Raw genomic sequence first — 14,613 nt, 5'->3', positions numbered from 1 at the left:
CTGTAAAAGCCTCGCGTCCCGCGCCGGACTAGTCCCCTTCGCAACACCGACCCCGCTCGCGCGGGTTCCGCCAGCCTGCACTGCCACGCGCAGTTGCGCCGCCCTCAGCACAGATCCTTCCCACCTGTGCCGCCTGCTGCGGCTCCGTCCCACTTCCTGACGTGTGTATACTTATACCAGACCTCCGTTTGCGCGTAATTCTTCCGCGTCGTCAGATTTAGGACTCGAGATCTGGAAGTTCTGCTAAAAAGACAATACACATACCTATGAATACTACAGTTTAGGAAAAAAACAAAACAAGACCCCGTAACATGAGGGGCCAGCTTTTAAACTGTTCTGGTTTTACGTAAAATATTTAAAATAGCACTTGGAAGCTAGAGTAAGCGCTGTAAGGATTTGCTCTGGTAATAGTGGTTTTATTAATATCCCCTGTGTTCTAATGCTAGATTCACTCTACTGAAGCCTCTTTCCTTTTAATTTTTTGAGCCAGGTCTTATCCAGGAGGGCCAAGACAATTCAGTAAGCTCGAGGGGGAAAAAACTTGAATAAAACAGATGCTTGGAAGACATTCCGTATTAATTCTTGTAGTGATTTTTAAGAAGTTAAAGGTATTCCAACCCAAGATGACCAGATTTAAGGGTCTTTTGCTACTCCCTACTCCACTGGGAAGACGGACTGGGGAAAATTTAGCCAGACTTTTCTGGAGAGCATAATGTCTTTTGATATTTTTCATCAGTAAATTTAATTGGCTTGCTTTGCGTTACATTTATAGGTTCTTTATTCCCATTAGGCTATTTAGACTACGTAATTATGTTAATTGGATGCTGTTTCACCTTATGCTAATGTTTTCATGGATATAAATAGTCAAGATCATGTGTATTGAGTTCAGATTGTTTTTGTTATTAATTTGGAAAATATATGATGTTATTAATTTGGAAAATATATGATTTTCCAGCTTTAAAAAAAATACTCCGTGAATGTTCATTCATTGGGTACATTCATTAATTAAGTGGGTACACTTTTTGTTTCTTCATAAAAATCCACTACATTTAATACTAATTTTACATATCTAAATTGTTTACCTGTTTCTGTGTCTGTTCAGTTCTCATAACTAAAATGTTAACTTCTTGAAGAGATTATGACAAGTTTTTTTGTATAATAGGACTTAGTACATCATACATAGTATGATGAAATTACTAGATCCTCAAGAATAAAAGTATACATGCATCCTTTCCTATCATAATTGGTATGAAAAAGACAAACATACAAACAGCTATAGTAATATGTAGACTGCCCCTGGTTTGCAGAGGTATACATACTTGCAATTCTTTCTAGCAATGGACTTGTCATGTGGACTAGGAGGAAAGACTGGCAGATCCTACATGCAGTTCTAACCTCTGCAGGGATCTGGGATGTGAATTCTAATTAAGTAATTCAGGCCTTTGTAGAAGCCACTGTAACTGAAAAGGAAGTAATGTGTATTGAAGGATCATTGTGTATTGAGAAGGACATGATGACAAAGAACAAAGGAATACCCTGGGGCTTGTTGATTTTTCCGGTAGGAATTTGTCTGTAATCTCAGACTCTAAGGTTTAGACAAAGCTACAGGTAATTTCCAATACATTTCCTACTATTATAATATTAATTTCACCTGTTGTCTAAATTCTTTAATTCTAAAACACAAAGTAGTTGTTGATTCTGTTCAAGTACTGAGTAGCCTATGTTCCGAAAGTTCAAGAATAATTAATTGGAGAGAATCAATGCCCTGCGTACGCTTTCAGGGTTGTCTTTCAAGTGAGCATTTAACAAAATACATCCCAAAGCCAGCTCATCTGATCATGTTTTATGCATGGTATTCGGAGAGTGAAAATCACTTCACAGGTGTATTGTTAGTAATTAGAAGATAGGCATAGGGATAGAAAATAGTTAAAAGCTCCTATTCCAGAGTTATGCTCACTGTGTGCCAGAGAGGTACCCTTAGCACATTTGGCATATTTTTTAAGGAACTCGGAGACTGTACAGGTCTCGGGAAGACGTTTTATTAATTTGTTTCTTTTAATGTGTGTATGTATATACAATTCACCCAGTTTTTTCTTTAGTTTCACACCATCCTAAAAACGTAGAAAAGTCCTGTAAATAAATTGTTTGCTTTCTTTTCTCCCATTTCATAGAATTGTTTTAGTTATGCAGAGAGAGTTCATGCCTGTGGCATTAAAGGAAAGTTCTCTTTATTTTGATTTGCATCAAAAAGTCCGCTTCAATTCAGGTTTCACTTCCAGGATTCAAACGTTATGGATTTAACCTTGTGGTAACTTTTGAAGAAATGTTGGAATTTGCTGTCTTTCCTGAGTTTTCCTTTCTAAGCAGGCCCATTTCCCTAGTTCAGAATCTTAGCACCCACACATGGGGCAACCCAGGAAAGAGCCCTGGCACCGCCCACCTGGGGCGGGTACGAATCACAAGCTTCTGTAAGTTGATGGACGGGTCATCTCTGCGCCAAACCTCGCAGCTGTCATCACTAGACACTGGCGATTGGTTGCGGGGGAACGGCGCGGAGCCAATGGGAGCGGCGAACCGGGAGAGACCTTGGAGCGCGCGGGAAAGAGACCAATTTAAATTGTGGCGGGAGATTCGTTTTTGGGTCCTTGTCGCGTTAAACACCCTCGGCTGGAAAGTCAATTGGTTGCTCTCATCTTCTCGCGTTTGAACATGGTGCGGACTAAAGCAAACAGTATCCCAGGCACCTACAGAAAAGGTGAGACAGTCGTGCACGGTAGCGGAGGGCAGGGGGTTCCCCGGACAGCCCAGCCGCCGGGCGGGAGAGGCTGGCGCTGTCCATGGCCTTGTTCGCCACACTGGTTCAGCCGGCCAGGAAGCAGCGGCCCGGCCCCTTAACCAGAGGAAGAAGCGGCGGGGACAGGGGAGGGTTATCCTGTTCTGGATCGCGAGGCTCTCCTCTCCAAGCGCCTGGGACCGGGACTGTGGTGAGAATGTGGATACTAGACTCGGTGTCGGAACTTTACTGCCCCCTTCTTCTAAACGCCCTCCTTTGCCTCTCTCCGCAGTGGTGGCTTCTCGAGCCCCCAGGAAGGTGCTTGGTTCCTCCACCTCTGCCACTAATTCCACGTCGCTTTCGTCGAGGAAAGGTAAAAAGCGCCTCTGCAAGCTCCTGGAGGAACCCTCCCAAAGGGGATCAGGCTTGGCGCCACAGTTCTCCTGACCTGCGAACCCCCTGACCCACCGTGGAATTTATTTTCCTGAGATCCTCACGCCCGAATTTCTTCCTTGCCCTTAATATAATGAGGGGGCCTTGGCCTCTTGGCGAGCTCGGGTAGAAGTGTGGGTCGCACGGAAAGGAATTTCAAGCCTAGGGTTTAGGGACAGATACAGTTTATCTTCACACCTATTTTTCTTTTCTGGTTTAGCGTTTTTATTTTTCTTAATATTGACAGATAGCTTTTTATTGTAGGAGGCTATTTAAGCGCCCCTTTACTAGATTAAGAATTAGGACGATAGTTGACAGTGCTAATCACGTTATCTTCTTAGTGTAAATGTTTTTGTTTTCATTTCTGCATATTTTTCTTTTTCTTTCCTTCCTTCCCATCTTCTTTCCCTTTCTCTTTCTTTCTTTCCTTCCTTTCTTCTTTTTTTTTTTTTTTTTGTTTTGGAGTGTGGCGTCGGTGTGTGTTTTCCAATTTTGCAGCTCCTGATTCTGCCTTTAGGACATTAGGAGGGAAAAACCGGGTCAGGGAAATAGCTTCACACTGCTCCTTCTGTGCAAGGAGAGGTTGAGAAAATACCGTGCCAACTGGTGCCTCATTTCTTTCAGAAGGAAATCGAGCAGTTAGGAAGATAATTCCACAAGGTCTAATTCAGAACATACAGGGGAACACTGTTAAGGACTTCATGGGTTTTTAAGTTAACTCAAACTTCCCTCTATTTAAAACATTTTATTAGAAAATATTTACTATTTCAATCTCTTTAGATAAAAAGGAACAGCAGTTAAAAAATTCTGAAAGTAGATGAATTTATTGGGAATATCTTATACCCTATACCAATAGACTAAATTCCAATTAGGGCCACATCCCATTGTCTGGTCTACTGTTGAATCACCAGAGCCAATTGAATAGATCCTTTATTGTGTGTGTGAGGAAGATTGGCTCTGAGCTAACATCTGTTGCCAATCCTCCTCTTTCTGCTGAGGAAGTCTGGCTCTGAGCTAACATCTGTGCCCATCTTCCTCCATTTCGTATATGCGATAACGCCACACATCGCTTGATGAGAGATGCATCAATCCGCCTGCTGGGGGATTTGAACCTGCAAACCCTGGCCACCCAAGCGGCCCGCTCGAACTTAACCGCTATGCCACCGGGCCGGCCCTTTTATTTATTTATTTTTTAATCCTTAGTGAACATGTGTTGGACAAATGCATCATTAAGGCATTTACAGATCTCTATTTTTTATTGATGTTTTAATAGTTTATAACGTGAAATTTTGGGTTGTACATTTTTGTTTGTCCATCACCATATATATGTCTCCCTTCACCCCTTGTGCCCACCCCCTACCCCTGTTGCCCCTGGTAACCACAATATAGTTTTCTCTGTCCATGTGTTGGTTTATATTCCACATATGAGTGAGAATAGATCTCTATTTTTAATCAATAACCAACTGTATGAAATTGGAAATATCCTCATTTTAAAGATGAAGAAATTTAAGCTCAGGTTACATACCTTGGTAAAGGTCACACAACTAAATCAGCAGAGCTGGGTTTGAATCCTATGCTGAACTCTCTGTTGCTGCTATACACTTTCTAGTAGTGAAAGCATTCTCATAAGTTTCCTTCAGGAAAATTATGAACCAAAGGATCATTATTTTTTAAAGGCTATTTGTACTTTTTAAAAAGTACAAGCAATATAACTTCAGACAGTATATATGGGAGCAACTTTTATGTTTTCTTTAACTGCTAGAGTTTGTGACAAATGTGTTTAAAGCAACAGATATATGTAGTAACTTAATAATTTCCTCCTCTTGGTGTTCTAATCATTACTTTATAAAGGGGCAGGAACTTTCCCTCAATTTTTCCTTTATATTACTGTTTTAAAATAATCAGGAATTGGATTTACCTTGTGAACTGAAAAGGAGCCAAGTGCTTTGAAAAGTGGAACCTATTTATGTGGAAACTTTCACATTACTGTACGTATACTTGTTTTGCCTTCTATATGTGCTTTAAATGACCTTATTAAGTAAAAGTTTGGCAGTCTATACTACCTGGTGCTACATTATATTAGGAAAAAATATGTCAAACTTTAGTATGATAGTACATAAGACTATTTGAATAGCTCTGCTTGTCGACAAAGTATGAAAAATATTTTCCAGTTGTAAAAATTTAGTTAATGCTATTTTTCTAGGCTAAAGGATAACTATAATAAAGTATTACACATTATTATATATAATGTATAGTAATGTACTATTGACTGAATACAGCTTTATCATGTCACATTTTGTAATTCTTTATTTTAAGATGGATGTAATACTATCTAATACCCTTTAGATTTGATGTTAAAGAATTGTTTCCCTTTAAGGAATGGCGACTAGATTCTTAGTTCTTATTTAGTTCCATCTTTTTATATTTTATAGCTGAAAATAAGTATGCAGGAGGGAATCCAGTTTGTGTGCGCCCAACTCCCAAGTGGCAAAAAGGAATTGGAGAATTCTTCAGGCTGTCCCCTAGAGTTTCTGAGAAAGAGAATCGGATTCCTGAAGAGGCAGGAAGCAGTGGCTTAGGAAAAGCAAAGAGAAAGTAAGTTTTTATACTCTGGAATGTAAAGAAAATACTTGTATTCTTGAAAATAAAAGACAATAGAATATTGAGTAATTTTAAGGTTTCTCCTTGAGCAGATAAGAAAATACAAACCAGAGGTTTTTTAAACTTGTGCTAATCTTATTATGTCACCCCCAAATTTCAAACATCAGTGAAAGGTATTATTTTTACTCATTCCAGTCACTCAAAGAGGATCAGTTCCCATTTAGATGATAAATGCTACATTATTAACCATGAACTTCCTGTCTTTATTCTTTAATTTTTACTGTCTATTTTCTATAGTCTTTTTTTTCCAAAAAGTAGTTTCCATGTTGGGTTATCTAGCTTGAATTCCATTAACCCTGTCCCTCAAAAAAACTAATAGTTCAACCTCCACAACAAATGTATAACCGATGTAGAAAAGTTGTAAAGTACAGAAATCCCCATCACTTAGAAACAATCAAAACTAACACCATGGTGTATTTTCTTTACAACTTCTCTATAAATACGTAAGAATATTTCAAAACAAAACTAGGTAAAGATAAAACTGCACACATACAGAGTTCAATCTGCCAACTTTTTAAGAAAAATCATGCTTTTTAAGCTTCTAATGTCAGTAAAATGCTTATGATAAATGTTAAGCAAAAATTCTGGATACAAAAGTACAATCTTTATTGTGTAAAAGACATGTATATAAATATGCCAGATGTCTGTATAAAATATACCAAATATCAATAGTAATTATCTCTGGGTAAAAATCTCTCCTCATACTCACTCAGTGTTACCAACTTTCAACAACAAACGTACTTTTAAGAATCAGGAGGGGGCTGGCTTGATGGCACAGTGGTTAAGTTCGTGGCACTCTGTTTTAGCGGACCAGGTTCACAGGTTTGGATCCAGGCGCAGACCTACACCACTCATCAAGCCATGCTGTGGTGGCATCCCACATGCAAAATAGAGGAAGATGGGTTAGCTCAGGGCCACTCTTCCTCAAGCAAAAAGAGGAAGATTGGCAACTGGCCCTGAGCTAACACCAGTTGCCAGTCTTCCTCACACACAAACAAAACCCCACACAAAGAATCAGGAAAAAAATGTCACTTACAATAATGCCCAAGACAATGCAAACCTGCTTTTTTTTTTCTTTTTTATAGATTTATAAGTAATATGGTCCAGGTTCTCTAAACAACTTTGAAATATTTTGTTTCAAAAGCAAATTATTTGATGGGGGGGCCAGGAGTGGTGAGCACAGGTGGGCGGGTACTGCCATGTTACCACCATTATGATGCCTCCTGATTTAAGACCCTGCTAGCTACCTCCCCTGCACCAGCTAGAGGCCTTTGACCTTCCAGTGTGCCAAGCAGAGAGCCTGACCCAATGCACAGTGACCAACAGGGCAAGGAGATGGTGGCTAGCCACAGTATGTGGTTGCTGCTTCTGGTCCTGCTTCTACCCACATCGATTTATTCACTCATTCCTTTAACCAGCACACCAGAGCAAACGTTGGAAACCACAACAGTCAGCTGTGCCGCGCAATTAACAGCAAGTCTCTTTGTGCTCTTCTTTGCCCTTCTACATCTCTACTGTTAAGAGACTTAGGCCAAGAAACATCTACAGTTCACCAATCCATATTTTAAAGCCCAATCCATATGGCATCTAGAAGATCAGTGTGGCAAGGAAAAAAAGGTCTTCATCAAATCTACTAATTACTAATCCATTAACACAGAAAATGTTGCGAGTCTCAAATTGGACTGGTTTAAAGAGCATCTGAAGGATTTGAATGCCAATATTAAATCTTCTGGAGTTTCATGTACAAGACTGAAGAGAGAGACAACATCGAAAATTAATGATGTGATGTGAAAAATAATGATGTAAACGTAGCTTAAGAAATATGGACACTAGGGCCGGCCCGGTGGCTTAGCGGTTAAGTGCGTGCACTCCGCTGCTGGCGGCCCGGTTTCGGATCCCTGGCGCGCACCTACGCACTGCTTGCCCAGCCATGCTGAGGCCGCGTCCCACATACAGCAACTAGAAGGATGTGCAACTATGACATACAACTATCTACTGGGGTTTTGGGGAAATAAAAAAGGAGGAGGATTGGCAATAGATGTTAGCTCAGAGCCGGTCTTCCTCAGCAAAAGGAGGAGGATTAGCATGGATGTTAGCTCAGGGCTGATCTCCCTCACAAAAAAAAAAAAAAAATATGGACACTTAAAACTCTGCCTTGAAAATGAGAATAATTTCACCTTGATCTAGAGAAAAAGGATGAGCTGTGGAATGGAGATACCGTTTTCAATTTGGTTCCTTAAATCTAGAAGGCCGTAAAATGATTAGGTAATATTAAAAGCTTCCATGATTCTATTTAGATGTATGTTGGAAGGAACCACCAGGTGTTACTGTAAATCCTCTGTGTATTGTTTCAGCAGTCCTAATTTAATGCTGATATACTCTACATAAAGTTTTACATTGTTAAGGTTTCACTGTTTTCTTGGGAACTTAACGCTTTGGATATGGCATTGCATTTGACTTAATGTAGTAACTGACATGTGTCAGGGCAATGATCGATTGGAATCTACTACAAATCCAAGCATTGAATAATTCTTGCATTTACACTTAAAAGTCAAATGACAGGTATTTCCTATCACACATTCCTATCCAACACGAGTGCCAGATTCATTTAGCTAACTTGGATCACTTAACTTGATTCCAAGATTAGAAGTGCACCGATTTCAACCAATCTTAAAATACTGCTTTTTATTTCTGCATATGCTGAATAATTTTTGCAACCTAAAAACTGATCTGTTTTGAAGGCAAATATATGAAAGAGGCAAAAATAATGTATATTAAGTATTTGGAAAGTGAAGACTGGAAACTTGCCTGCATTAAATTCACAACACTTTTGTGCTTATTCTGTAAATATTTAAAAAAAAAACTTTATGAATAAGAATAGCTACATTTAGAACACTTTCTATATCAGTAAATATTTTTAGATAGTTATAACCTGTCCTAAATCTAAGTGGACTTGATTTTGGAAAGCAAAACTTTACAACTGCCTTGATGTACAGAAACCTTTTTAGAAATAGACGTTCCATGAAATCTTTGGCTCACAAATCTTTATGTTCACACACTGATGCTTAGATGTTACAGTATCCAATATGGCCATAGTACTCTTAATAAGTCTTAAGCCAATATTTGCCATCTTTAGAAACTCACACAGGAACAACCAGATCCAACAGATCTCAAGCTATTTGAGATCTATGTGTGTGAATGAACACTGTACATCTGTTTTGGATTGCACATTGTGTTTGGAATTGATTTGCACTGAAACAAACTAAATAAAAATAAATGGCCGAAAGACCAATTAATACAAAGTATTTGACATATAAAATGATGTTTATGCATATAAAATCTTAAGAATTATTCAATACTATTCATAAGGTCATTTAGCAAATGGTTATTGAGTGCCTACTATCCATCTTATGAGATATTTAAAAGGAATGTCAAACTCTGGAGCAGTAACTAAATTTTAGATTTTGTTGCTATATCACTATTATGATTTCTGGTCTCAATAAAAAACACCCAAGGGGATATATTTTGGATAGAGCCATTTAATAGACTTGCTTTCATGATCCTACAGGTCTCTTTTAGTTCTCTCTCATTGTCTGGCACCATTCTTCCTTGTTCTTTCTCTTTCTAATATGAATAAGCTAATAGTTGATATTAGCTCTAGGATATATTACAGTCCTCTTGAATTATTTGTGACTTCCGTTAAGGAAACAAAATATTTGGCAATATAGCCAAATATGGCTATACCATTGATCATCATAGCAATAAAACCTATATTACAGGCTTTCCATCATATGGAAAAGATTACACATATATTCTCATAAAGAACTTTGATCCATGGTATAATAAAATCTGTGACATAAAACTAGGTAATAGAGGTTTATATTATTCCTTTTGGTCCCTTTGTTAGATTCGTCTTTGTTTAAGAGACTTGTAATTACTCCTTTATTGATAGTAAATCTATTGATTTATTTATGTCCTTCTTATAAACTGAGAGTTTACTACTTACTATCAATAATAAATCTTACTATCAATAGTAAATCTATAGTAATAGATCACTTACTATAGATTAGGGAGATTATAGCAGAAATCTTTCTTATAAACTGAGAGTTTACTACTTACTATCAATAATAAATCTTACTATCAATAGTAAATCTATAGTAAGTGATCTATTACTATATTTACAAGATTTATTATTATATTATAATGTTTATAATATAATATTATTATATAATATTATATTATAAACTGATTATTTTAGAATAGATCTCACAATGCTTCATTAGCTCTAAAAAAAATTCAGATTTATGAGTAAGTTTTTAATTGACTTTTTGTCTGTAAAAAGTGTAATGAGTACAAAATGGCTTTGGGATAATGTAAATTATTTTTCAAAAGGTATGACTACTATATGCCAACTTAAACAATTTTGGGGTTTTTCTAATCAGGTAATACATTTGTATAATTCATTCATAATACATTCATTGTGTAATACAGTCTATGTTTTTTCTGCTCAGGTGGATTGGTTAATTTTTATGCTTTTTTTTGGTGAGGAAGATTAGCCCTGAGCTAACATCCATTGCCAATCTTCCTCTTTTTGCTGAGGAAGATTGGCCCTGGGCTAACATCCATGACTATCTTCCTCTACTTTATTATGTGGGACTCCTGCCACAGCATGGCTTGATAACTGGTACATAGGTCCGCACCCAGGATCTGAACCTGCAAACCCTGGGCTGCCGAAGCGGAGCGCACGAACTTAACCACTATGCCACTGGGCCAGCTCCCTAATTGTTTTGCTTTTTATTATCACAAAGTTCTTCCTGAAGGATTATACTCTGTTTATCAATCCACTTAACATGTTGAAAGAAGATGCAATAGAAATAGAGATTCCCTTATTAATAAAAAGGCAACATATTCTAAAGGAGAAACACTGTTTCAGCAAATTAACAGGCAAAATAAATTGTTAAAAATTTTGTTGCTCTAGTAATTTGTAGGTGTTGTCAATTAACGGAGTTTAATTTTTTCTCATTTCTAGTCACTTGACCACCGCACTGTTAATTAATGTTCCTGATTTATACAAGTTTGTAACTATTTTTGGTTTGTTTTTTAAACAGTTGATACTAGAGTGACTATTGAAGTTCTCTATTCTTTCCACAGAGCATGTCCTTTGCCACCTGATGACACAGATGACGAAAAAGAATAGAACTTTCTTATTCATCCTTGACTAGTGTCTCCTGTTTACTCTGGTATTCTAGGATGTAAATTTGCATAAATGTATTTGTTCCAATTAGCTTTGTTCAATAGACATTTAATTTAAAAAATGAGGCTTACATTTAGTTATTCAAAAGCAAGTAATTATGATATTGGTGAGTTTGTAAGATTAACTATGGTTACTTGGCTTGGTACTCAATATAATGCAGTATTTGGTTTCTTTTACCTGTTATTAAGCTTCTTGTTCTTGCTAACAACAAATCATTGCATGGTGTTCTAATTATGAATCTGCTGTATTTGAGATTTGTTTAGATCTTTGTACTGCTGCCATTGTTATTGGCATTTGATTATTGGAATGGTGCCATATTTTTGTTCCTTTTCTTTGCTTTAAAAAGCAGAGTTAGATTTTTGCACATTAAAAAGATTCAGTATTAATTAAACTGAACCCATACCCTTTTTAAGAAAGGGGACCAATGATGCAATGTTGAAAAAATTTGGATGACTATCTATCTTCTCCTTAGAAAAATTTAAGGGCAATTTGATCCTGATGGTTTAAACGGTTGATAAAGCTTCTAACAACAACAAAAATACAAAATACTAGCATAGAATCAGGCAGGAAGATTCCATAAACCACATTAAAAGAGAGGAGTTTTCCTAGAATATGCATTTGATTCAGTATCATAAAATATTACCCTTTGTGCTGATACTTTTAAAGTTGGAAATCAATAAAACATGAAAAGCAAATCATGCCATAAACCCAGAGCTATGTCCAAAGTCCTTGGAGCTGCCATTATATTTTTCAAGATAACTAGGGGTATAATTGAAGAGGTGGGTATAATATTGCTTGGTAATTGATCTTGCTTCCTCATCACACTTTTTGCTCACTGACATCCTGTCGTCAAAATTAACCCTCTTTTAACAGTCATGTTTTTCTGAAGTTTGTTTTTAATAAATGAATATTTACTTATTTTCAAAATAGACTATCCATTTGTGTGCTTCCTAAGATTATATCCTACTAGATATTTCTATTTGATTTCTTCTAAATACAAATCAGTGCATTGACCTGATTTTATCAGCTTCCAAACTGAGTCCTAATGATTGTAGATTATATTTTTTCCTTTGTCTTTTAGAGGTGGATATCAAACAAAATGTTACTGAATTTCAAGCAGAGTTTTTATCCTAAGTAGCTCCTTGATAATTAGGCTTCTTATTAAAGAGTAGCTCAAACCAACTCTATTAAAGTCAAGTTCTGCTGGGTTGAAAGCTGCTTTGCTATTTTTCATTGACAGAGAAATTTTGGTGGTGTGTCCAATGAAGTCTAATTTTGATATGTAATTGTTTCTAAAAAATTTGACCTAAGGAACCTACTGGTTTCCAATATACAATATTTGATGATATCTCACTTTTATTAGGCAGAGTCCCATGTAATCTGCTTCCTTGCCAAAGCTTTTTTAAAATGTAGATTGGCAATTGAGCCTCTTCTGAACATGAGGGAAGTACAGATTCTTTGTTTCCACTGAAACTGAATCAAAAAATAAAATTTATACATTAAAAAGATAATTAAACTAAGTTTGTAATTTTATACCCTTCTTCACAAAGTTAATCTTGTTTTCCTCTTTGAATAGATTATTCAAATTATTAATGCTAGTGTCAAATTACTGACAATTTTTTGACATTAATCATTTTTAAACAATGATTAAAACTACTTTTCTGGAATTTTTGAATGCTAGAACATTGTGAGGATCATATGTATTTTGTGTTTACATAGTTTCACAACGGAAGAGCAATACTATGGCGAAAATTATAAAGTGTGCTCCAAGAGTTATTTATAAGATGACAAATGCTTATCATTTTTTAAAAAGCAGAAACTGCTTTTCTGCACCTTTCCCATATATGTATAGACACCGCTTACAAATCTAACTGTACTTAGACTCTTCCAGGCTAACTCACTTTTGGAAAAATTGAAGGTTCAGTTGGGCCTTGGTCCAATTAACATTGTTACAATGGTTGAGGATAGAATCCTTTGAGGATAGCATATGGAGGTAAGAGAGATCCTCACTGAATCAAAATTAGGAGGAATGTTAGAAGTCATCTTGTTCAACCCAAGCCAGTTACAGCTGTTGATTAGGCAGACTGTTTTATTAGTTAGCTACTCTAATTGTGAAAAATGTTATGAGTTAAAAATTTGAATTTTTCTAACTCCTCTCCTCCTATTCTTGGTTATGTCCTTGAAATAACACAGAACAAAGTATTCCTTCCACATGACGACCTTCAAGTATTTAAAGGTACCTGTTACATTTTTCGCCTTCTCTTCCTAAGACTAAACATTCCATTGTTTGTGTCACATGTGTCCTAAGTGAGTTTCTCTAAGCCGCTTTTGTAAGGGGTTGTCTTTTGTGTTGTATATTGCTTAGGCACATAAATGGTAAATGTGGCTACATTTCTTCTAACTGATCTCAAGTATTCACTAATTGTTAGGCTCTAGTTTTGTTATCTTTTATATTTGAAGATGCCAATGGAACTCTAAGATTATTTGAATATTAGTTACTCAGGAATATCTGAATATTAATTATTGGGTTACAGAGTGTTAGGTTTTCCAAAAGTAAACATTAGATACCCTAGAAACATTAGATACCATTCTTTCTTAACTAATTACAAGGGACAATAAAAAATTGAAAAAAGCTTTCAACAGACTGGGAAAAAAGGCTGGAGGTCCTATATTGATCTACAGAATGAAGGTACTGTACTGACTTTGTAGGCTATTTGAGATCTAGCCTAGATCTGAGAGTATTGTTCTAGTTACAGTTCATATTAGGAATATGGATTCCTATAGTATCGCTCACAAAATCCTAAAAGTGTAGTTAAACCTGCATAGCTAGTTTTAGTTGTGGATTGTGCTATACATCTTTAGAGGTCTCCAAGCAATAAATATGTTGAAAATGAATTATAGAGGTCATGTGACCATTTAAGAGTCAAGACAGTTATTCATACACCTATACAAAAGTGACTGAAGAATAATTTTTTAAAAACTGTAGGAAGAGGATCTAAATGAATGCTGTTTTAAGTCATATTTCTTTAGGCGATGGGAAAAATAAATGATGCATAGGACTTGGCATTTCTATGTTGGATTAAACTATCACATTTAATCTTAACTATTAATTTTACCCAACAAACGTTTCTTTCTATAAAATACATTTACCATAATCATGTTTGAAATTTTTTAGAGACATCTAAGTCCACCATAGTTTTAGATAAGTCATTGCTAATTGGGCTCAGTTCTATTTCTCTAATTTAAAACTTTTTGATATTCAAACCTGTTAGCAATTGAAATACCAAGCTAAATTTTGTCATAGTAACAGGTTTATCACTAGTCACTTACAGCCAGTTTTTTTGTGTGTGTGTCTGTGTTGGTGAGGAAGATTGGCCCTGAGCTAACGTCTGTTGCCAATCTTCCTCTTTTTGCTTGAGGAAGATTGGCCCTGAGCTAAGATTTGTGCCAGTCTTCCTCTATCTTGTATACGGGACACCACCACAGTATGGCT

General features: G+C 36.5%; 1 protein-coding gene across 2 annotated transcripts; it reads left to right on the top strand.

Moving 5' to 3' along the window:
* Positions 1-2,568: 2,568 nt before the first annotated feature.
* On the top strand, positions 2,569-12,672 carry PCLAF (PCNA clamp associated factor). 2 transcript variants are annotated; one of them, XM_058541818.1, is made up of 4 exons: positions 2,611-2,755; positions 3,066-3,146; positions 5,638-5,800; positions 11,018-12,667. In XM_058541818.1, exons 1-4 carry the CDS (start codon positions 2,710-2,712, stop codon positions 11,061-11,063), a joined length of 336 nt encoding a protein of 111 aa, XP_058397801.1. In that variant the 5' UTR covers positions 2,611-2,709; the 3' UTR covers positions 11,064-12,667. The 2 variants fall into 2 exon arrangements, with proteins under 2 accessions (XP_058397802.1, XP_058397801.1); XM_058541819.1 differs by lacking the exon at positions 5,638-5,800 and having other exon boundaries at positions 2,569-2,755; positions 11,018-12,672.
* The last annotated feature ends 1,941 nt before the right edge of the window (positions 12,673-14,613 follow it).

The sequence above is a fragment of the Diceros bicornis genome, chromosome 5 (genome assembly GCF_020826845.1).
Source record: "Diceros bicornis minor isolate mBicDic1 chromosome 5, mDicBic1.mat.cur, whole genome shotgun sequence".
Lineage (NCBI taxonomy): Eukaryota > Metazoa > Chordata > Mammalia > Perissodactyla > Rhinocerotidae > Diceros > Diceros bicornis.
This window is presented reverse-complemented; position numbering and strand designations above follow the sequence as displayed.

What these genes read in the sequence shown, in the direction of transcription:
- PCLAF (XM_058541818.1), top strand. Translation starts at nt 2,710, where the DNA reads ATGGTGCGGACTAAAGCAAACAGTATCCCAGGCACCTACAGAAAAG. An exon ending in CCCAGGCACCTACAGAAAAG is followed by an intron (nt 2,756 to 3,065) that starts GTGAGACAGTCG and finishes CTCTCTCCGCAG; the next exon opens with TGGTGGCTTCTCGAGCCCCC. An exon ending in GTCGCTTTCGTCGAGGAAAG is followed by an intron (nt 3,147 to 5,637) that starts GTAAAAAGCGCC and finishes TATATTTTATAG; the next exon opens with CTGAAAATAAGTATGCAGGA.